The 24,781-nt window shown below is 44.4% G+C and overlaps 1 protein-coding gene across 10 annotated transcripts in view; it reads left to right on the forward strand.

Annotated features, from left to right (window-relative positions):
* The window catches only part of NRG1 (neuregulin 1), a 419,616-nt gene that overhangs the window by 221,142 nt on the left and 173,693 nt on the right, over nucleotides 1–24,781 (forward strand). For 6 of the 10 annotated variants that reach the window (XM_042787798.1, XM_042787796.1, XM_042787800.1 and 3 more), the window contains exon 1: nucleotides 10,423–10,707. The exons of 2 other annotated variants lie outside the window; for them this stretch is intronic. In XM_042787798.1, the coding sequence (XP_042643732.1) occupies nucleotides 10,488–10,707 (220 nt within the window). In that variant the 5' untranslated portion in view covers nucleotides 10,423–10,487. Of the gene's footprint in view, nucleotides 1–8,422; nucleotides 8,440–10,422; nucleotides 10,708–24,781 lie in introns of those variants that run through there. 2 more of the 10 variants (XM_032997904.2, XM_042787797.1) reach the window with 2 other exon arrangements.

A 24,781-nucleotide genomic window follows, 5' to 3' on the forward strand; every position in this document is an offset into this window, starting at 1 on the left:
TTGCATCCTGTTGCTGTAGACAAGTCATGCACCTGCTGGACCATCTGCCATTGCAGACTGCAATTCAACCCACGCACACAAGAGATTTCTTTATCCATTACTTTGCACTTTGTTAAATGGTATTTGTCTGTACAGAGAGGCTCTAGTAAGGTTTCAGACCAGGGCCAGCCCAAGGTGTTTCAGAAACACAGGCAAAACCTGATTTTTTCCCCTCCATTAACTCCAAAGGACTCCAGTTCTACCTCCAGAAGTTGAAAGGAGCATATGGGGAAACCTGCAGGGCAGCGTGGCATGCTGAGCACTGATCATCCTGCATCCTGGGAAATGGAAGCTCTAAGACAGTGCAATGGCACTAGCCATCCTAGCTTTTTAAGACTCTATCAGAGAGTAAAGAAGTGATGGGGCTTTTGTTCCCTTCCTGACAATATTCTTGCCTGTTCCCTGCCTTTGTCTCATGTTCCATTTCTTGCTCATATTTATGGAATGGCACTAAAATTCCTTGCTGTAATCACCTCACATTTACATGAATTTTTGTTATGCTGTTTATTTTTTTCTTTCTTTCCTTTTCCCTACTACAAATCAGCCTGTTGATGAGTGGTTCTGTAGGTTTATTAGGCAATTCAGCAAAATATCCAGCTTTCCATCACACTCCCAGGGCTTTGCATTCACAGCAGTATCACAGCAGTATTTTCTTTTCCAATTTCCTTGCAAATATGGGCTGAGAGTAGAATGCCTCTGGTTTGTTTTGTTGCATACATGACCTTGCATCACTGAAAACTGTACAGCTGAGTTTAGTATTTGCAAGTAGGCGTGTTGTCCTGAATTTCTTTATGCTGTGCTCAGTCTTTGTGATGTGACATTAATTTCATTTTGGAGAGATGTTGTTTCACTGCCTGTTAACAGGATATTGACAATATTGACAATAACAGCACACCAGCAATATTGAAAGAGAAGGTGTGTGCTACTTGTTATAGATTGAGAGAAGGCAACCGCACATGTTGTGGTAAGTCTTCATGTACCGTATTGGAAGTGTGCATTCCCCATGGATACTCTTCTTGGATGACTTGTTCAGTCTCACAAGGTCCTTTGGAGTTGGTTTTCTGGTCAGTGTCCCTGGGCAACTAATACCTTGTGAAGAAACTTGACAAAAATGTCTTTTTTTTGTTTTCTCTGTGTAATTTGTTAACACTGGCACTGTTGTAGAAACACTTGGTGTGAACACATCGGTTTATTGGCGCATCCCAGAATATTTCATGCACTGTTGACCCCTCCATGGTTTCAATGACAAGTTCTTACCAAACCATCAGGATTTGGTGGATTGTATTCTTTTTGATTTCGCTATAGAGTCTTTTTCTCTGGAGATACCACACAATTAAAGTGACAGACATAAGGAATGCTAATAGGAGGCTGACTGTCACTGACCTGATGCAGAATGAAACCCGGCAAAAGAAGGAATAGTTAACACCCCTTGACAGAGAATATAGATTGGTATGCACTCTCAAATAGTGGCTGCTGTCAGTCCCATTATTAGGTTCAGACCCTGGTTTTGGTTATAAATGTTACATTCCTATCTCAGAACACAAACTTTGTGATTTAGGTGACTAGTCACATAGCTGAGATTGTGACTCTAGATTACCACAGCAGCTGTGGTGAACAGTTCAGGAGCAAACTAGAGGGTTAGATGGGTTTGCATAATGGGCCAGCATAGAGCTACACATAGCAATAGAATTATCAAATAGCACTTTCATATTCTTCCTTATAACTGACATATCTTCAGTCTTTCTATCCTAAACAAAGGTATGATCTTGTGGAATAACAGGTTCATTGTTAATTTTAACTCATGAATAAACTTGCAGGAGGCATTGTCATTAAAATACATTCTCTCTCTCCTTGGTGAGGTGATTCCACAACTTTCAGTCCTTTACTAGCAAACTGTACAGGGCTAGTCCATTTAGAGAATAGGATTCCTGTCTTGGCTCAGCTTTGAATGTTTTACGAGTCAATTAAAACCACCTGAAAGAATTTAGTGAGAGAGGCACCACACAATTTATTCCCCGACAACTGAGTTCTGCATTGTTTTCATAGGGGTAGGATTAATGAAAGCTTTTAAAAAACTTTTCCCCAAAGGGAAGTACCCAGATCCCAGTTATTTGTATTTTTAAGCACTGAAGCTTGGTAGCCAAGGCACAGCTTGTAGGAATTTTTCAGTGATCCAAAAGAACCCTAAATATACATGTATTTAGGTCTTCAAGTGTTTTAAAGTAGTGTGTTTACCAGGATCTGTGTGGCCCCACAGCACCTCCTGAGTTGTATTTTGTGCGCACGCGTGTGTGTGTGTATGACCTGAGGACCTGGAGATAGTTCTGTCTAAAGAGTATTTCACAAAAAGTTTTATCCACAGAGGAAGTCACACCAGCCTGATTGCATCAGAGCACTTACATTTCTGAGGGTCTCCAGCTTGACTCCCTATTCACACTTCCTTTATAAAAGGGAGGAATTAGTCAGCAAACAGCAAAGCTATTTGCTATCTTTATGTTTTAAACCAGCACTCATCTGGAAATAGTCATGATATGTTAAGGCCAAATTTTCAGGCATGCAAATCACTGTTTCCATGGACTTCAAAGGAACTGTGCTAATTTTCTACCCTCAGAGACCTGACCTCTGTATTTCTCTTCAACTTTCACACTACATTCACTACTTTCCTTACCACACCTTTTGCCAAGGAGTTATATTTAGCCCTTTGTCTGATATTTTATGCTGAATTCAATTTTCCCACCACCGTTAAGCAGCCCATAATACCTTCATTCATGATTTTTCAAAGCCATGATAAGAAAAATTAACATATTTTTAAAACACTGTTTTAACTTCCGCTTGGCAATCTTTTACTAGGTGTATAGATTCATAATTTCTGATGCCCCAAAATAAGGAAGTAGGAGACAGTGACCATGGAGGTCCAGTCACCCTAACTTTGGCAGCAGGATAGGGCAATGGGACTTCACACCACGTCCCTACACTTGTGGAAAAAAAAATGAAAGTAATTAGTCTGGAAAGAAGGAACAAGTTCCTATAAACCGCTCTGAACCAGCACTCACTTACAAATCATTGAAGTCACCACTTTGAGAAATATGATCAAGCCTCATGATGACCAGAAACCTTAGGCACCTGTTAAACTGCATACAAAGCAAAAGAACACAGAACTGGTCATACTGGATCAAACTAAATTCCCATCCAGTTTACTATCCATTTTCTAACAATGGCCAGGAGCAGGGTCCTAAAGGAGATTACAAGAACTGAGAGAAATTTTCTGGATTTCTGCTCCTAGCTCCTGTTTGTCAGCCAGGTACCCTATTCTTAGGGTAACTACAGAGCATCCAGGTGTATTTGGGGTGTATATTCCCCACCCCCATGCCCACCAGTTGGCAGGGCTCAAACCAGACAAAATAAAGTTTTTGCTCTGGCCCTTCTGCAGGTAACATCCCACTTACACCCCACCCACCAGTGCACTGCCTTTATCACAATTTCAAAACATTATTTTTGAGGCTTGAAATAACTGGATTTCCCAGGGCTTTAATTTACCACTTGACTAGTTTCCTATTTAGCCTTTCACTTCAACCCTTATTTCACAGCATGAAATGATATCCATGCACACCATATTTCTCTTTTTGAGGCAAGCCTACCAAAATTATCTTCTGCTTGGATGTGATGGGAAGTGCATGAAACTTTCTGAAACAACTCAGTGAAAACAACGTATTACTCATAGAAAATTCTCAGTGAAGGTTGCAGCTGAGAAACTTTGATAGGAGGAATGGTATATCAGACACATTTTACCCAAAATTCTACTTACTTAGAAAGGAAAAGGCACAAAAACTTTCTGAAAGAACAACCTTTCCCAAACTCCATTTCTCAAAGGTACCTAAATCTGTGCCTGGCTTTAAGCAAAGGAGTTGCCATAGAAATACTCCTGTGCTTAATATGATGCCTGATAAATCACGGATTTAACCAGTGACACTGTAATTAATCACAAAATTTTTTACAGCCTGCGCTAAACTGTTAAGGCTTGCTAGCTATAGATATATATTTCTTACACAGATAAGGCACATCAGGGAATCTTACCACTGGTTCAGGCTTTAATTAGACAGATCTGAATTATCTTGCTGGATGAAAGACCTTAAAACAAAACTGGAGTGACTGTACATCCTCTCTAACACTCTATTTATCCATTTTTGCTTAGAATTTAAATAAGAATAGTTATGGAGATGTCAAAGCCCACATAGAGAGAGTCATCTCTCAATATGCAATATATTTGTTTACTGCTGCTCATCTAACTGATTTTCATGGGCATCTAAAATCCCAATTGAATCACATCAGTTTTGACTTAGGGCTATGTGTGTGTGCATTACATTTGCATGTCTGGTCTATGGGGCTAGACCTACTGGTATGCCCAGAGAAGAGAGAATACCCTCAGCCCACCCAGTCACAGTTGTCCCACCACACTCTGGGCCAGAGACAAATAAAGCATGGTAGTGATCAGAGAGCTTATGTGAAAGAAAGGGTGGTCTCAACTCTAGTTCCTGCTCTCTTAAGTATTTTACCAGCCCAAAATTTTTGGCCAAGGAGCCTAAGAGCCTGACTAAATCCTGAGAGGTGAGAGATATGCACTTGCATCTCTTCAGGCAGATGAAGGAATCAAGCTCAGGTTTCTCCCTTTTGGGGAGAGGACATTTTCCAACACTGGGCTATTAGCACAGGCAGGAGGGAGGCAGTCTGTCCTTGTTGCAATAATTTTCAAATACCTTCTCCTTTTTTTTCTGTTTTTTTTTTTTTGTTTGTTTGTTTGTTTTTCACATACACCTCTCTGCAGCATGGAATTGAAAGTCTCTTAAGCTTCAATGAGACATCTTGTTTTATTGTTAACACATCAATAGTTTCTTGCTTAGTAGACATGGCAGTTGTGAATCCCACCATTGGGCACTGAACACTCCTCAGGCACTGAGTGTAGAGCCTGTGTGCCTGATTCAGGATGTTGTTTTGATGACCAGATCATGAAGCATCTGGAGCTCCAACGCTGAGAGCTGCTGGGTCTAAATCCCCTCTCAATTCTAACTCATTTCCTCCTTCTGTAAAGAAAGAAGCTAGTAAGTTTGCCACACAGCCACAGTGTTTTGAAGACGACATATCTTGGAGATTGCATGCTACTGGGATAATCTCATGAAGAAGGCTGTAACAACCTCAGGTTATAGCGCAGGCAAACACACTCCAGAGTGCTTGTGCTGCACTGATAAACTCCATCTGGGAGCCGTTTTCTTCACAGAGCCTGTGGAGCAAAGGCAGCATGAAATGGAGCCCTTGGGGACCCATCAGACAAGCCAAGTGATTTAGTCAGGGACACTGAGATAATAAGAAACCTTGGTTAATTGCACCCTTCTGGGAGCATCATTTTTGCTCCTGCATTAGGGCAGGTTGACAGTGCTGGTGCCTATGCTCTCTGTCAGTGAACTTACTGCAGGACAGGCCAGCTCGTTGTTACAGAGGAAGGGGATCACAGGGAAGCAGAGAGGCCACAACTCCACCACTCTCATGGTGGAGAAGACCACGCAAGATAGACATCACTGTGCAGCTTGATGGCTCAGATTCAGAAACAGCTTTACCAGACTCGCCAGGAAGGGTGCAGTTTGAGACTGGTGATGATGTGCTTGGAAGGTCTCAGGACCAACATCCTTTCTTAGATGTGTCACCATGGAGGTAATGAATGTGTTCTGTCTGTAATGGGGCAGAGATTAACAATGGAATTATCCCCAGAGTGTGTCAGTCTAATTTGGAAGGCCTATTGGTCCCTTGTGAGTGCACCAGGATGACAGGTATCACCATGCTTGGCCACTGAAGTCTTGCCCACAGTGGGGAAAATCAGTCTGGATACAAAACAGCTATGCATTTAATGTGAATTTGTTAAACCATATTAAAGCTCTGTTTTGGCATTTTTAATCAAAGGTGCTTTTAATATGATTAGACTTCACTACCTTCCCAAGTAAATTGCTCTGAACTTAATTTCAGAATTTTTTAGTCTGAATTAGAATATCCACCCAGAAATTTAATGGAGTTTCAATATACACTTAAAAAATTAATTAGGATTCAATTCCACGAGAGTACAACATGTGGACTGAACACTGGTCAGTGGAGTCACACTGGTGAAGTGAGAGAGCTGTCGGTGCTGACCACGCTGGAGGAATTTGGTTTCAAACAGGGGCTGCCAAAATAATTTCTCTTAATAGATTTTCACCTTCCATGCCTTTTCACTTAGTTTATTTTCAGTGGCCATATCTTTGGCTATAACTAGTGATGTTTGTCAGTAGTGTAGTAGCCCGTAGAAACTGTCCTGGTATGTTTTTGAGGAGGATAAAGCTTATGCCCATTAACAACACAAAAATACTTTTTCATTCATCCCACACTGGACAGTATCAATGTCTTGCACAGTAATGGGGCTAGCAGTTGTGATTAGATGACCTAAAAAGTTCTGAAACAGTAAATGTTAAAGTATCCATTCCTCTTGTGACAGTTTCCCAAGCTTTCACAGATTGAGTCAGTAAAAATTGTTGGTGAATTTGAGGCTATCAGGTCTTGTTTGTAGCAACATATATACAGACATGTACAAACAACTCTGAAATGTACCATTTCCTGAAAGAGACGTTAATGGGACGTCATCACCTGTCACGATTGCTGTTGTTGCCAAAATGCTGGCCTGTCAGCACGACCTTTAAACCACGGTTAGGATACTCTTGTGTAATCAAGATCTGCATCTTCAAAATGTCAGTAGAACAGAAGCTACTGCTGTCCTGACTCAGATGAGTAGATGTCAAAGACTTAGTGCTTAGCTGCTGACAAAATTTCAAGTCCAACTTAAGAGAAGAATATGTTTTATTGACAGTTGTGTTTAGGATGCAGCTTTCCCATTTAATTCTGTTTGTGCTGAAGTTTCTCACTCTTTTCTTGCCACCAATGGAGTAGATATAAGCAGTTTTGATGTTTATGCAGATTGTCTTCCCACTTGTCTTCATGGGTTTTAAAGGAATACCAAATGGAGAAAAAGAGAAATCGGAAGTCCTCAGTTTAAGAGAAGACTGAGAATAGGGTTAAACCATGTATTTTATTAATACAGGAACTGATTTTGTTAAATGAGTGCATTTTCTGTAAGGGAAGGAAAAAAAAAAAATAAAAGGGCCTTAAAACACTTTACACTCTCCAGGTAAGGCATTGGATTCTCAAAGTATTTGTAATTAAGCCCTTTTTGTATGGCCAGTGTATTTGTAAAAATGAGCCTAGAAGCAAAAGAAAATCAGATTGTTGAAAGTTTTGTTCAACTGTTTGTTACTCTGGAGCACTTTATTTATTTTTGTTTACTGATCTGTCTCTTTTGCCCTGCATTGCATTTTGCAGAGAAGTTTATATGAGGGTAAAAATTAGACTTAGCAGTGTTCTGCATTCACCTTACATGATGTAAATAATTGCACAAAGTGCAGAGGTCCGGAGTAGGCAGACTACCAACAGCTAGATGAGTTTGGGCATAGGCAGAACTTTATTTTTATGCTGAAGAAGTTGACACAGGGAAAGCAAGGAGGTGAATGAGTGAAAACTCCATACACTGTGTGTGTGTTGGTGACAAGCAGGCAGCGCTTCTCTACCTGTCCTATGATGAAACAGGAAAGTTTGACTTCTGTTCCTCAAGTAACTGTAATTTTTATGAGGTTGTACAACATGTCTGAGATATGGTTCCCACTCCACTGAAATTATATAAATCATTGTATCCTTCTGTTTCAAGAAGTCCAAACTGGCCTTTGGGTGTAGGAACTAATAAAGTACTTTGAGATCAGTAGACTGGGCTGTGCTCTAGCACCAGAAAAGATTGTTGTACATTGTACATTTTCTGACTGGTCTCTGACAGGCTCACTCTCTACCACAGTACTGCAACTGAGGGGAGAAAACAGCTGTTTTAATATGGTGTTAAATCAGCTGCTACCCACTCTGTTGAAGTACCTCACAGCTGGTGGCAGCAAAGGAGGAGAAACAGTCTTACATGCCAAAAGTGATGCATGATTCTTTCTCATCAGTGTATACAGAAGTAAATCACAGCTTTCCGCTGCTGATCTATGACACATTGTCTAAAATTAATGATAGTCTTCCTTCTGGGAATAATAGGCTTATTTCTGGGGCAGATTTCTGGTATGTTTTCCCCCAAATTTCCCATTTCTGACAGAGAAGTTGCCAGGGAGTCAGGAATCTGGCGTTTCATTTTCAGGCTTTCATTTCCTCCTGGGGCCTTCTCAGAATATCACACCCTCAGAAAGAAAATCTTTGGTGGGGGTCCATCCTGTGTCCTGCTCATTGCGCCTCGATGCTGATAAATCCCTGGAATGACGATCTGATACTGAAGAACATGGCGTGAAGGTAATGTTTACCTTGAGCATTTAGATTTTGCAGAGTACAGAAAATCAGGTCATATTAAGATTATTTAAAAGTACACTGTGATACCCAACTATCCCTTACATTTTGCCGGAGGAGGCTCCCTCCTTGCTGAGTAGTGACCCCTTAAGGAAAAACCGAGCTACTGCTGCCATTAATATCTCCCCATCTCCAGCTGTTCTTCCGTGAGGTTGGCCTTCTCTCCCCACCCTGCCTGGGGCTTATTCCCTCATTTTCGGTTCAGCACATTTGAGAAAGGGTGTCATAACGCCGTGTATCAAGAAATCCAAAATGTTGTTCAAATATGTCGTGCAGCAGGCATCTTCTAGAACTTTTTATGTCAAGAATTTTACCCTTGTCTTTCATTTTTCCCCCCATTGTTTGACTCGTTCACTGATGCTGTATCGCCAGGCCACTTTAGGAAGTCTATTTTTTTGCCTTATTGTTTTGAAGTTGATGTTGCTCACTCCTCTTACTTTACCATAGAGACACAATTTACACGAGCATTGGGTTTTTTCTGTTTATTTCAAAGTTTGTATGCTCAAAACCAAATATCACTGGTTAATCACACCTTTCTTCAAAAGCTTCTTGCTCCAGTAGACTATCTTGAAAAAATTGAACTCTAAAACTGAGCCCTAAAACTTTCAGTCACATAAGATTAAGAACTCAATATAAGTTGGGTTTGGAGTGTTTTGCCTTTTTTGGGCCTATACTCAGGAAGATTTTTTGAATGTTTTCAATCAAACAATACTGAAAAACAATTATAAAGCATCTGTTGTGCATGGTGATCATTGTAAATGTTTTTGCAGCCTAAGGGACATGCAGAATATTCTCCTCAAGAGAATGAGGAATCACTAAGGACTGTGAAGTAGCAATCTTTAGTTTTGTTCTCTGGTCCCATTTTTTTCACATTGCATGACCTTTCCAAGCACACAGAGAAAGCTTTCTATTGTGAGATTTTAAGCAGATCTTTTCTGTAACTTCTCAGAGTATTGCATTTCCCACCTAATGGTGTGAGCGCATCACCCACAGATATGGTTATCTGCACCAGCAGGGTATATGGCTCAGGTTAGCTGAGCAACACAGAATTTTCAAGTTTTCCAGATGGCGGCAGAGTTTCACTTGGTGCATTTACACCGTTACCAGTTGCTTTAAAGCTGTCTCAGGTACGGCTGCACTGGGTGCTGCTCCATCTATGAACTGCAGCAAGGCTTCACCTGACCCACTCTGATTTGTGAGAACTGGCGGTTCTGGGGTCAGCTCTGTGATACAGAAGAATGGACCCGCGCTGAGAATAGGGACTGTAAGTGCGTCCTCCCCGGGGGCAGGATCCCATCGTAAAGCACCAGGTGCGGGAGTGCACGCTAGCCTTGCAAATCCTCCTGCCCTTGAGCATCCGCCACCGCCGTGGGGGCGGCACCGCCGGTAACCCCACGGGAAGCCGCAGCTTAAGCAGGTGCCTAAGTGGCAGCACACAAGCAGCCTGCGGAGCCACCGCAACCGCAGCCGCAGCCGCCTCTCGCTCTCTCCCCACTCCCGACACTGCGCGGGGCTTACCCGCGGCCCCCAGGAGAGGCTCCGCGCCTCCCCCCCGTGCCGTGCCCGCAGGCCCGCCGGCGGCGGCTCCCGCGTTCGCAGCGAGCGGCGGGTCTTGCCTACCGGCGTGACGGCTCCAGGCTAAAACACCCTCCCTGTCCTGCCCTGCCCTGCCCTGCCCCTCCCCGCCCCGCCCGGGCCGCGGTTCCTGCGCCTTCCCCGGGGCCGGGGCCGGGGGCCGTGCAGGCTCCTCCCGAGAGCAAGCGTGCGGTGCCTGGGGCGGGCATTAGTAAGGCGTGTGCGGAGGGGGTGTGTATGTGGGCTGGAGTTTATTATTATTAGGAAAGAAAAGGGAAAGAAAAAAAAAAAAAAAAAAAGGGGGGTGGAGGAGGAGGGAGGGGGGTAAAGGGGGGAAAAAAAAAAGGCCCGGAGAGGAGTTTCCAAAAACTTCCCAGGAACTCACGGCTCCAAGTCCCAGGCGGCGGCGGGCAAGAGCGATGCTGGAGCCTCGGGCTCTCCGAGAGCCGACAGCGCTGGCGGCGGCGGAGGGGGCGGCTGCGGGGATGGCGGCGGCGGCGGCGGGGAGCGCTGTCCCGGACCGAGCCGGGATGGCCGAGAAGAAAAAAGACAGCAACGGCAGGAAGGGGAGGAAAGGCAAAGGGTCCGGCAAGAAGCCCTCTCCGCTGGAGGAGGGCGAGGCGCCAGGGTCCGCCACAGGTAAGCCCGTCGGCAGGTGCGGGGGCCGCCCTGCGCGGACCCGCCGCGGTTTTTCCGCACGCAGCGGGCGCATCCCCGGCGCCCGCTGCCCCCGGCCCGGCAAGGCAAGGCAGGGCACGGCCCGGCACGGCACGGCACGGCCCGGCACGGCACGGCCCGGCCCGGCACGGCACGGCACGGCACGGCACGGCACGGCACGGCACGGCACGGCACGGCACGGCACGGCGGGGTTGCGCGCCCCGCGGCGGCGGCGGCTGCTCGCCGAGTTGCCGGCCCCGCGGAGCGGCGGGGCTGGAGGCGCTGCTGGGAGCCTCTCGGCTGTCCGACCGCGGCCAGGACGTTCAGCCGCCTTCCCTCCCACCGGCCCCGAAACCCTGAGCGGCTCTCGGTCAGCTGTTGCTTTCTTTTCTTTTTTTTTTTTTTTTTCCCCTCTTTTTTGGAGGGCGTCGAGCTCTCTCTCCTGTTACAAAACACGTCTTCTGTCCCTTCCTTTCCCCAGAAATCACTTAGCTAGGTTGAACAGATGGCAAACTTTCCTGTGCTGTATTTTGTCTAAACTTGCAGCTATTTACTCAGGGATGATCAGAGAGGACTTTTCGCTTGCTTAGCACCACGTGTTGTTTCTCTTATGCCTCCCAGTATTAAGCGCAAGGATTCGTGCCAGGGATACCCTCATCCTTTGTAGGTGTCCACAGAGGCAGGACTCTGTGGATTGACCCAAAGGTAGGGTTGAAGCTGAACATGCTGCCTCACTCTAAGTAGTTATTTATTTCTGTCAGCCAAACACCCCAATCAAGGTCAAGACTCCTAACGCTGTACAAACTCATATGAGCACATGATGCTTTTCCTAGAGAGCTTGTGTTATGCCACCTAGTTTATCAGAAAGCCTAGCAGTAACGTAGCTTTTTGTAACAGCAATGTGTAACTTGAGTTAGTGGTTAGCTTATCTGTTTATTTGAATTCTTTGTTGTTTGTGGGAAATTGTTTTAAAAGAAGCATATGAAAATCAGTTGGTTGCCTGATTTGAGCTTTTTTTGCATCTTCCCCCTCCCCCTAAAGAGCAAAATAAACAGAAGGACTCAAAGGGTAAAACTTTCTAAATATACCTAAGTTAATATTTCCTAGTGCATTATGGCCAACACAGTGCTGCTCTAGACTAACCATCAGCCCTCAGGGAGAATATGTGTGGTTCAGCAGCAACAGGTACCCCCTTGGGCTAATAATCTTTACAGAGTAGCACTGCCCAATGCATCCTCTTCTTCCTTGTGTTTTGTGGAGACAGAGCTCACCAACCTTCTGCTCAGTGGTGGATGTAAATGAATTTCAAGTACAGCAGGTGAGGTTTGTTACACCAAGCTAGAGACAAACTCTTCCTTTGACCTGTCTCTCTCGCTGGATTTTTATAATACTGCTCGTTGTTACACTATGCGAGCATTGTGAGCATCTCCTGCTAAAACTAACTGCTTCTTGGAACATTAAAACCTCTGAGAAACTTATCTGTGACAGCTGGGCTGTTTAAAGTGTTTGGAGTTTTTTGGTTTGTTTTTGTGGTCGACGTAGAAAAAAGGAGGACAGTGGCATCTTGGAGAATTTGTGACAGGAAAGCTCTGTTGAGGAAGTGTAAAGGATACACACATTTTCTGACTGTGCACCATAGAGTCCCATAGCATCCCATCCCATTCTTGTAGGATAGCTTTCTTTTTCCTGTTCTGTGGACAGTTTTCCACCTCCAGTGGAGCAGGATTGCTGCACTGCAGGAGCTAGGACAGTTTCATGAAGATGGGGCCAGCTCTCTGCAGAGCACAGGACAACCCAGATGCCTTGGGCTGGGCACTTGTGCCAGCGCTGAGGGAGCAGGAAAAGGAGCTGTGAACCAGGATATTTTCTGAGTAGCCCAACCAAGTTGACTCTGAACTAGGCAGAGATTTTTGGGAAGATACTCTTCTTTCTCTGATGGGGGGAGCCAGAACAGCATTCTGATGGATCCTCACAGGTATATATCACCTAAAGTTTAGGTATCCATGTGTATTTAATTCCCACTTCTGGTGCTGCAGTCCGATCATGTCTGCCATGGTGAGAGTTTCATCTGAAATGTGGCAAGTGTAGGCTGAGGTTCACCAAGGCAGGGTTCAGCTTATGCCTAGCTTCTAAGGCTTTGCTAAAACTCCAGAGGGCTCATGTCCATATTAAACCAAAATATGTCAGCGTTTGAACCAGAAAAAGTCCTTTTTTTTCTGGCAAGTGCATACCTCAGTTCTCCAAAGTGCCAGTGTGTTTTGCTGCTATGAAAGAGTACTGCCTTCATCCATACCTGACATTACTAGTCAAAAGTTTCCTGTGTGGGCAAGAACTAAGCATTCTTCTATCTTATGTAATTAAAATCCCACTCCTTCCAAGATGAGTGTATGTGGCAGGGTAATTCACATGTGTAGCTAATTCACGTAGTGTTTGCAGGTGTGGCATCTAAAAGGAGAATGAAATACAACATTAGACATCACTACACTTGACTCACAATCAAATAATGTCATGCTGGCAATGTTACATTTATAAATTCTATCCAATCTGTTACCCAAGAATATTTTCTGGTTTTGGGGGTACTTAGAACAAGAACTGATATTTCAGGAGAGAAAGAGCAGGAAGATTGGTTAATATAAAATGTAGCAAAAAAAACCAGCTTTACATTTCATGCAGTGGTCTTATTCTCTTTGTTCAAACAAATTAGAGCTTAACTTAGCCACACGTGTTGATTAACAGTACTTACTAGGGATGACATGAAGGATTTCTGACTTTGATGGGACCAGAGTCTCTCCTTTTTGCTAATACAGTTTTTCAGATGTACCTGATGATCAGTTGATGTGTTTAGGATGTGCAGTCTTAGAGGTCACAAAACAGTTTTGCTTTTTAGTTACGTGTCTTCTTAAATTGAATTTTGGCAGAAATTGTCATCTTCTCTTCCATGTTCTCCTCTGTCAGTAGTTTGCATCTGCTCATGGTCTTTCTTCCATATGAAAAACTGTCTTGCAGCCACTCATCGGTTTTAAGATCTATGTACTAGCACAGAAGGCCTTAGCAGGTCTTGAGTATTTCATTTAGTGATATTTTTTTCTGATCATAGCTTCTCTCAGATTAGCTTGCTTTTGTCTGTCAACATATACCACATATCCCTTCAATCTTGGGTCCAGAAGCATTGTCTTTTTGGTAACTTGTCACTAGGTTGAGAATCAGCTTTATTATTTGGAAAAAAAAAGTGTATGAGAAAATATTTCTTTACTATATTCTGTCTAACTTATCTGGGGACTCCAGAATTACAGTTGGAAAAGAAAGTTAGAGAGTTATTAGAAAAAAAAACCTTAGCAAGTTTAGCCTCTGCTCAGCTGCACAGTGGTAACAGAAAAAAAACATCTTAATGTTTTCCATTGCCCAGGTGAAATCTGGGCTGTTTTACAAAAATTCAGGGCGTTCCATATTGTTATGGATTTTTTGTCACGAAAATTATGTAGAATAACATTTCCACCCCTAATTTCAAGTGGTCTTGAACAAACTGATTCTGTCTGGCTTGTGTCAAGGCTAGAGCGATTGTATCTTCCTTCAACAGGGCAATCTGGACAGTGATAATACAGGGGGTGGAAAACGGAGGAGAGAGTATTACACATGGACAAAAGCTTACAGCTTTTCTCCACGTGATTTCACTGAACTGCTATGCCAATGGAACATACAGACAGGCTCAACAAATTTTCCAGCAGGGCTTCCTAGGCATCACCAGCACACTGAAAATACATCCAGCTTGGGCAGGGAAACCTAATGCAGGGAAGCTGATGTTGTGAACCAAGGTCTCCAGACCTTCCCCTCACAGCTGGGTCTGGGCCCACTGTGTCAGCCCTTGCACCTTCTGCCAGCACAGCCTTCATGTTGGACCACATAAGGTGGTGCTAGTGAAGTGAGAAAAAGGAATCAGCCCAGGAAAAATGCCTCTGTGAAAGAGCTATGTTGTGGTAAATAAGGTGGTGCACAAGCACATCAGCTGCCCAGCCCCTTTGTCAAGTATTTCCAGACATCTTGGGGAATGTAAGTATTCAGGTGGTTTTTGCTTAGAAGTGAAGGGGAGGGAAAGACTGTGAGGCTTGAGAGGACAAGACATAAGATGACACAAAGTATTTCTGAGAAAAATACCTTGATGTGTGCAAAGACCGACAGTGCTGCCAGAGCAGTGAACTCTGTGTCTGTGGGTTATGTCATCCACTTGGGTTATGTCATCCACTCTCTAGTTCAGTAGCAGTGGTAGGAAGAGCAAGGATCTGCAAGAATGTAGTGCAGAAAGACAAAGTTGTGGAGGAAGAGGGAAGAGCAACAAAGATAGGTCCCAATCATAATTTCAGTGAGGTGACCTCAGCGTGACCTCAGCAGCATTGTTCTGAATACATCTGCACTTGCAGAGCCCAGAGAATGGAGGTTATGGTCATTGACATAGAAAATAAGCACCTCCTGGAAAGAAATTTAATTTAGACATAGATAAAATGCCAGAGCTTTGAGACTGTGTGACAAAATAAACAGCATGAAGTTCAGATGAGGAGGGTTGACTGAGCATCACCTTTGACTGCATCCTGGTAGCAGGCTTAGTTGACAGAGGAAGAAATGGTCTAGAACATATTAAAGACCAAGTTGTAGGTCAGGGCTTGGCTGGGAGGATTAGAGTTCAGTCTGAGGCTTGCTAAGTTTAAGTTGATACTCAATATTCATAAAGAGAGGTCAGAAGGTAGGTCAATATTTTAGCATGTATTGAAGACAACAGCCTTGGAGATGGAATGAGGGCTGTAATTTCTGGTAAAACTTGTCCAATTCTAGAGGAAAATAATTTCTTAGGAGTGACAACTTCTTCTGATGTTTCCAGGCCAAAATATTTATGTGCTGCTGGTATGCCTGTACATTTTTCTGGGAGGAAAGCCTCTCCACCTGTGTGCAATGCCTGAATGCTCCAAACATTCCACACAATCTTCAAGAGCAATTTTGAGAATGAATCCTTTAAAAAGCATGCAAGTGTGTTCATGTTTTATGAATAAATGAGATTAGTCACCATTCAACCTTTTTAAATTTAACACTACAAGTACTACTTGACTGTAGCTATGGGAATGCAAATAAAATTGTGAGGACATACCAGTACAGTTGTCCAATAAATACTGCATGTGTGTAGAAATACATTCCCCATATGAAATAAATCCAGAAACTGTTCTGAACTTTGTGCAAATATTGATAGCTGGGGAAGGCTGAACAAAATTTTTATCTTGGGTATAGAAATGCCAAGATCTGCTAAGCTATGCAAGGATTTCAAAACATTAATCCCTGGCAAAGCTTGTGAGCTGACACTCAAATCTGAGTTTGTCTGTTTGCAATTGCGGGCTTCTCTTCTTGGATTTCTGAAAAGGCACTGGCTGAAAAGTAGGAAAAAAAAAAAAAAAAAAGTTGAATGAAACAGTTTGAAACAGCTATCTATAAGTTAAAAAAAAAAAAATCTTATGCATCTAATTATTCAGAAGACTTCAGCACTCACTATATTTGGGGCAGCTCACTTTTCATGTCATCTATTGAACCAGCCACCGGGTTTTCAAAAAAACTTTTTGGGTACTCATGAATGTTTAGCCACAAAAATCACAGAGGAACCACCAAGCATCTTTGACAACAGATTCTACTTGAGGCACTTAAGTGGCAATTTGTTATTCTTAAAGTAAGGCAAGCTAAGTGCTGAACTGTGGAAAGCTTTCTTCCAAGCATCTCACTTCCCCACCTACCCCTTTTAATCTATCCATAAACACCTGATAGTCCTTTGAGACAGGTACTTCCAACCAAGAGCAGAAGAGTGAAAAACAATTGTGTCACAGGGTGTCAGAAGATCTGGAAATGCTATGAATTCTTACCAAATCAGTGTTTTGTTAACATTCCAAAAGTAACAAGAGTGAAGGTGCTTTTAACAGTACTGATAGTTTATCATGTTCCGTTATGATACAAGAAAACAAACCAAGTGTCAGTGTTCTGTGTGAGTCACTCTAGCTGCACAGAGAACTCCTTCAATGTGCTTGAGGTGTTTCAGTTAACCCTCAGTTGCTCTCTCGAATACACGGAGTCCTGGGGTGGTGTGGGGCGGCGGGAGGTCTTGTTCCAGCCTGAGAAGATTTACAGTGGAAGGCTGTAAATTTTCTCAGGGTGTCGGTGCCGGGGCTGCAGACGGCGCGCGGCAGAGGCGCAGCCGAGGCGGGGGGCGTGCCAGGACCGCCCTGCTGGCATGTCGCGCTCGCGCGGGCGTCCGCGGAACTGTTGCCGTAAATCTAACGGAAATAATCAAAATAATAATGAAAAGAAGAAACACGGTCGGTGACCTGAAGGGAGAGGAAGAGGGCCCGAGGAGGGGTGCGGGTGCGGGCGGCGGCCGCGAGAGGGTGCGGCGGGAGCGCGCTGCTGTCCGCGGCGGGGACAGGAGGGGTTGCTCCGGCCCCCCGCACCCTTTGCCTCCCCGGGCCCTGCGTGGGGGGCGGTGGGGTGGCAGCTGCCCGCAGCCCCAGAGCAGGGGGTCTTTGGGCTAAGCCGCGTGGGAGATTCGCGAGGAAGTTTTTCAGTCCTTTGGCTCTGCGGGGAGTTCACCACATCGGAGGGTGACGCGAGGATGGCGACTTGGAAAGCAGTCTCCTGAAAATGAAGGCGGGGGTGGGTGGGTGGGTGGGCGGTGCTGTTAAGTTGTGCTGAAGCTTGGTGGATGGGCAGGTAAACTGGTAGAGAAGATGTGAAGGAGACTTAGGCCCTGGCAAACACTCTGCTCTGATCCCATGTAATACAAATATTAAATCGTCCAGTGTGAGGTCACAGGGCATGAGCATGCTTTTCTCCTCTTTTCCTTCATTCTTTCCTTTCTTCCTTTCCTCCCAGACGCTCCCCCTTCCTTTCTTCTTGCCTTCCTTCCTCCTTTCCTTCTTATTTTAATCCCTCCCTTCTTTCCTGCCTTCCTCCTTTCCATCCAGCTGTCTTGCTGTTCTTTTATGGCTCCCTCTCTGTCCTTTTCTTCATCCGTCCCTTCTTTTCCCCATCATTGACTTTTTCTCTCCCATTCTCCCTCCCTCCTTTTCCTCTTTTTTTTTCTCCTCTTCTTCCTTTTCATCCATCTGTCCTTCCTCCCATCCTTCCCATCTGCTCTATTTCTGTTAACAGAGAAAATAAAAGGAAAATAAAACAAGGTATTTCATAAGGGACATATATGGATCTTTAACATAACCTCCTGTCTGCAGTAACTGCTAGTCTTTTACTTGTGCAAAGAATACTACTTGTGTCTGGTTTTGCATTTCCGTTTGTAATTTTCAGTGGGAGTATTAGACCTGGGGAGGAATCAACCATGTTATGACATAGTTTGTTCACTGTAGGCCACTTGACAACTCCTAGCTCTGACAAGGAGTCCACAGGCTTCACAGCTCATGGAGGAAAAGAGAAATGTTAGTCCATTTGTGTCAGTTTGCTTGGGAGCCTTTTCTCATTCCCTCTGTGCATCTTTCTCAGGTTTTATGAGCTGATGGTCCTTCCACCTCTGTAAGCAGTGGGAATCCAAGGTCAGGCAGTTTGGGCTTGGCATTGAGACTTGGACTCAGAGTGAGCCTTGCTCAATGCCTTTCTCCGGCATTAACAGCTTTCATTTCACCCCTGAGTCAACCACATGCCACGTCCTATGGCTAATGGTTAATCCCTCTGAAGACAGTTACAGAGGCATGAATGCATACTTGAGGTGACTAAACAGAGTCCTTGGCAATATTCAGTTTCAGAGGTGATTGACAGAGGTTGTTCCCACTGACATTCTGACAGAAGAGTTAAATTTTAAATCCAGTTTTGTGAGATTCTGTGCATATATGATGTTTTAGCAGGACTGTTGGCTTCTACACCGACAGACTCTTCAGTTTTCCTTTGGGGAAGTCCACTGGATTTAGAAAGGAGAAAAAAAGGGGCTGTTCTGTCAATATTATATTGCACTTGTATATTGTCGTGGTTTGAGCCCAGAGGGCAACTGAACACTGTGCAGCTGTTCACTCATCCCTTCCTCCCTCAGGAGTAGGAAGACAAAAATAAAGCAAAAGGCTTGGGAATTAAGAGAAGGACAGGGAGGGGTGGATCACCCATTACAGTCATGGGCAAAAGACAGATTTGTTGAGGGAAGAAAAGCAAATATAACTTTAATTCAAACAATATAAAACCAACATTTAACAGACAAGGTAGGACAGTGAGAAGCTCCACCACATCCAAAAACAGCTCCCTCCACCCCTTCCTTCTTTCCTGGCTCAGTTCTGCTCCCAATCTCTTTACCTCCTCCCCTGCAGTGGCTCAGGGGGCAGGGGCTGGGGTCACAGTCAGGTCACTGCTCCTTCCTTCTCAGGAGGTGGATTGAATGCTACACATTCCTCCCCTGTTCCACATGGCTCCCATCTCACTGGAGACAGTCCTCCATGAACCTTCTCCAGGTGAGTCCTTCCCATGGGATGCAGCCATTCCCATGCTGGATCAGCATGGGTCATTCCCGCATTTTGCCATGCTCCCCAGTGCTGAACTACAACAGTGGGGGCCACTTCTCCCCTCAGAGTCCAGACTTCTTTTAAGTGCAGACAGCTGTCCCGGTGTGGGCTCCTCCACAGACTTCAGGTCGGCCTCTGCTGCACTGTGGACCACCATGGATGGCAGAGTGGGTGGCCCTGCCGTCTCACCACGAGATACAAGAGTGTTCTCTGCTCTGGTGCACCTCCTTCCCTTCCTTCTCCTTCCTTCCACTGACCTGAGTGTTAGTCCTTCTCATAACTCCTCCTCACAAGTCCCAACCCTTTCTCAGGTTCCCCTTCTTAAATAAGTTATCACAGAGGCACAACCAACTTTGCTCATTGGCTTGGCCCTGGCCAGAGTGGGTCTGACTTGGAGCCAGAGGAGTTTTGAGAAGGTTCTCACAGGGGCCACCTCTATAGTCCCTTCCCCCACTACCAAAAACTCCGTCACCCAAACCCAGCACATATATGAAATGGCACTGAAAACTGCTCTGAGTTATTGCATTATATTTGGAATGGGTGCCAGTAAATTAAACAGGGTCCGTTATTCTGGGAATACACTTTTGCATGTAGCCTTGAATTGTGCCAGATAAACTGGTATTGTTTGTATCTTCATAGTCCTTCGAGGACTAGCTGCAATCTGTATCCTTCACATTCTGCTCTGCAGAACAAGCTCAGTCTTAGAGCAAGTTCTTATTGCCTAGGAGCCTACAGTATATGCATGTCTATGGTCACACCACATCAGTGTGATCCCTGCACGGTAACCATGTGACCTGACTCTCAGTCTAACTTCTTTTGTCAAACTACCATGTTTCCTGACACATGGTCATTCTAGAGATAAGAAAAACATATAGGTAACAGAAGCCTGTCTCTTGCCCTGGTTTTTGGTGTGCAAAAAGATTCCCTCCCCTCTGTGAAAATGGATTTCCTGGAGGGCATGTGCATTTTTGATATGTCTATTGCAAAAAGGACAGAAAGATGGGGTGGTCTTGTTAGCTAGCATGCGCATTGCTGTCCCACTGGTCCTGTGCAGCCAGATCCTTGGCAGGAGCCATTTCCACAGTGGGAGGATGGGGGGATGAAGGGCATTGGGGAAGGTGTCAGTTGTGCCACTGTGCCAGACCTGCATGCTTCATGGAGTGTCACTGGTAGGATTTGAGAGACCCTCAGAGAGAAAGTGGTATTAGAAAAATTTTTCAGCAGGCTGATTCCAAGGTCAACATGTCCCATTGCAAGGACAGAAAAGCAACTTCCCATGCAGAGCTTTCCCCCTCCAGTGGGAACAATTTGACCTGTAAAAACCCATGTCCCAGGGTAGCCAGTGCTTCCTTCTTGTTTCTGTTCTCTGCAGTACTTCCGCAGTGAACCATACCAGCTTTACAGCAGTGTCCTGGTCATCTCAAGAGAAGTTACTTTTGGAGAAAAAGTAGCTAAGCTTTTGAAAAGTGAACATGGAAACATGAAAGCTGCTAGCTGGACCTGTTCTAGGAAAGAGTGGACTGGGACATAAAGGGGTATAAAGCACCCTGTAAAGAGTGTATTCTTCATGGGAGCTCTAGAGGATAAATGGAGCTGCCAGTGCACAGGTGGGGTTAGTTAAAAGGCACTGATTTTAAAAGTGAAGACAGTTATGTGGAGGAAGGACTTGTCTGTGTGTGTGGATGATTGCTGTCACTCACAGCATCTGAGGTGAGGATGAGTATCTTTTTTGAAAGATATGCTATAGATCAACCAAAAGCTATGGGATGAATGCAGAAATTACTGGGTGGGGTTTTTTTCTGTTTGTCAGGCTTCTGGTCCAACCTTCTGAGCAATTTATTGCATGACTTAACATTGTAGATTCCAGCAGTCCTGGCCTCATCTATTTTTGTTGTTGATATATTTTGATTTAAATATGATTTTTTTTCTTAAGCATGTTGTGCACAGCATGTGAGAAGATGCTGTAAATGTAGAAAAGGCTAAGTGAAAATGCTGGGTGATAAAATGCACTGAAGGAAAAAGAAACTAATTGTCAGTGAAAGTGAAACTGATGTTGAGCACAGGTTTTCCTGGCTGTGTGGAGTGCCAGGAAGGTCAGAAATTGGGAAACTACTTCTGAGCAATAATGGGGTTGATGGTGGTGGTGGGGTTTTGAAATAAGGTCAGAGAAGAGGGTTTAAAATAGACAATTATCCTTTTAACCCAGGCCCACTGTTATGTTATTTGGTACTGCTATGCCTTATTTCTCCCATCTGTGCGTGAGGGTGTCTCTCGCCCCATTCTGTCCTCACTGTTACAAGGAAGACCATCTGGGTGAGGACCCTCTTTGTAGGTTTAGGGCCCATCCTATCACAAAATGGTCAGCACTCATCCTAGCAGCAAGGTCTCTCTTGAGGGTCATGTCAGTTCTGATCTCTCAGCTGCTGGTGTTCTTTGTCCCACCCCCAAAGTGCCATCTGCCCTCATCCCTTCTCCTGCTTACACCTGACTGGTAGAAGCTGTTGGCAATAACCAGGCTGCCTCCAGCTTCCAGGCAGGGTGCATGAGGGGAACTGGCTGCAGTGTAAATTGTGCCTAACAGCAGGATGAAGGCAGAGCTTGGTTATAAGGGAATGTCATCTTCACTGCTCTCCACAGTAAAAAGCAAGGGAGGGAATATAATTTCTAAGAGCTGTTGAGAGAGCAGCAGCTTCATCTAGGCATTTTATTTCAAAGGTATGGAAATAATTGCACAGTTGCTGCCAGTGACATTGATTCCTCTTGAGGGGAGGTGCTGAAGAGAGATTCCCAGGGCACTGAAGATAGCTGAGGATGACTTAGTCCCAGGGTGGATTTTTAAATGCTTCCCATGGTTCACTCTAGGCTCCCATGGCTTTCCCTCAAGTTGACTTTGTACACAAGTGCCATCAAAGCTGAAGTAAGTTGCGAGGTCTAGACAGCTCTTTTTCTGTCCAGGGCCTGTAGTTTGAGTCTTTTGTGCCTGTTTCCCTTTTGTTTCCCAAAAGGTCAGACTGCTGCTGTGATGAGTTGTGCTCAGTGCTGGCTGCCACTGTGAGCTTGGCAGGAGGACATTTGAAAAATAATTAAGTTTGCATGGTCTTCAGATACTTGCATAAACAAAAAGTGTTTGGGATCCTTGTCTTCTGTCACAAAGTCTACAGCCTCTCCACACTTGTCTAAGATGCTTCTACCCGAAGATGCCAAACCATAAATTTTCACCAGAGTTTCTCCAGCACCAACGGCTGCTCAGTGCTTTGGCAAGGAGGCTGTTCATGCTCTGCCATCTCCACCATCAAATGAAGTAGCCCAGAAATTGCTCTGATTTGTATCATCATTTAGTTTGAAGTTTTGCTTTCCTTCCTGCAGTGTCAGGAGATTTAGGCACTTTGTGCTGTCTAGGGGCATCAGAAGAAGGCTCTCGAGGCAGCCCAGTGTCAGTGTTTCCAGCTATTTCTGAGCTGTAAAAACAACAAGTTTACTTTGGAGGGCTCTCATCCAAAGAATAGACTGTGATGCTAACTTGCTTCAGCGTAGGCAGTTTTCCCTAAATGCATCCCAGGAACCTGCATGCATGGGACAGGGAAGAATAAAAGTTGCTGCTGGTGATTTTGAGCCAAATCCCCAGAGGATAAAAAGCTTTCATCACAGACTTGGAGGGAAAGCAGCCATGAGCAGGACAAAGAGCAGATGCCAGCTCTAGAAAAATCACCTGTACAGTTAAGAGGGGACCTTAGCTCATAGAACAATGGATCTAATCCCTCCTACACAGTTCTAAAGTCACTGTGTCTATGTATCTCCCTGTCCTGTGTACATTTAGGCCCTGAAAGGAAGCTGATCTTCCAACTTACAAACAAATTGACATGTCAGGAGTGTATGAAACTCCTTGATGTTCAGGCCCCTTCCCTGGCTACCAAAACCCCCACCACTCACTCAAACCCGGGACAAATGTCACTGGGACTGTTTGCCGACTTAAACTTAAGCACTCACCTGAGCATTCCGATAAATGTAACTAGCCAGGGCTGTGTGCAAGGTGAAGGTATCATGCCTATGGTTAGGTTTCCTGTTCTCTCGGCCTACATGGGTACCCATGTATTTTAAACTGTGAGCAGGCAATCTTGGGTGTCCTTTGGCGAGTGCCAAAACAGCCAAGTGAAAATACAATTAATGACACTGCAAGTTATTTAAACTGAGAATAACAAATGGACTTCTGACCTACAAAAACAGTGTTTGGAAGAAATTGAAATGATCTACTGTGTCATGTCTGCTGGCCTACAGATGGCAGGGAGAGAAAGATAATTAAATTAAATATCTAATGTTTGCTGATGGTGTTAATGGTTAACTCATCTGACGTGTGAAATCAGATGCTTATACATTTGGAGGTGTTTTGGCATCTTTTTCATATTATCTTCTTTACATCAGCAAAGTGATAGCTGTTTCTCATTCTATTCTCATCTACTTGGGTTTTGCAAAGAGGGAACACACTGTTTTTTTTTTTCCCCTAGAGTCATGCTAGAGCAATATTACTGCAAACATACATGCAGACTTGTGCGCACACATACACTCTGATCCATCACAACTGCAGCAATGGAGGAGTTAATTGTGAAGTGTTCGAGACCTCCTAGAGTTATATTACATCAGAGGAAAGTGTCAAGAAAATAAAAGGCTTCTTTTCTGAGCCATTTTTAACTCATGGTTCCGTAAAAATGCTGGAGCTTCTGGAGAGACTGCCTTGGGGAGTGGTTATGTGAGATATGCCAACAGCTGGATGGCACAGATTTGGAAAACACTGCTGTCCTTAAAGAATAGAACTGAAAGCTGCTGTGAGAAAGCAGTGCATTTTCCCAAATAACCCTTTTAATTTTTTATTAGTGTTTTAGAGAGGAACAGATACATATTCTTTTGATAGTATTGAGAAGCAAGCTCTTCATGGAAGAGCAGAAATCTCCCCACCATGGCTCACAACAGGAAAGTGTTGAAATGTCCAGAATAGTGAGTTCCCTTAGAGGTTTTTTTTTTTTGGTTTTGTTTTGTTTTTTTTTTAAAAGCTGCAGTTGGTTAACAACTCCCTTGACAAATTAAGGGAATACCAAGCAGCCTCAAGGTCGTTTTGTTTCAGGACACATTTCATGATGTTTGTCGCTATCAGTTTCATGGCAAACCCCAGTCCATTTCAGATCAGTCCCAAAGAACCCAGGCACGAATGAGAGCTATCAATGCCTTTGAAGTTGAGGGATAAGCAACAACTTGGGGTATTTAGAACTCAAGTTTGCTTGTGAGGCTGTTTCCATTCACAAAACCATAGTGACTGCTGGCTCTATAACCAGGGAGTAGATAAGCTAAAAACCCTAAGACAGTATTACTCTCACAGTGTTTGCACATCCTTCTCCTGACCATCAACAGGGTATGAGTGGGTCCAGTAATACTGCCCTAGGGTTGCCATCTCTGGTCTGGTGGAAGGCCTCACCTCACCAAAGCCAGGTCCCTCCCTGGAGCCAGCCAAGGTTCTCTACCACCTCTAAGCCCCATTGGAGGAGTGAGAA

The sequence above is a fragment of the Tyto alba genome, unplaced genomic scaffold (genome assembly GCF_018691265.1).
Source record: "Tyto alba isolate M040663 unplaced genomic scaffold, T.alba_DEE_v4.0 Super-Scaffold_13, whole genome shotgun sequence".
NCBI lineage: Eukaryota > Metazoa > Chordata > Aves > Strigiformes > Tytonidae > Tyto > Tyto alba.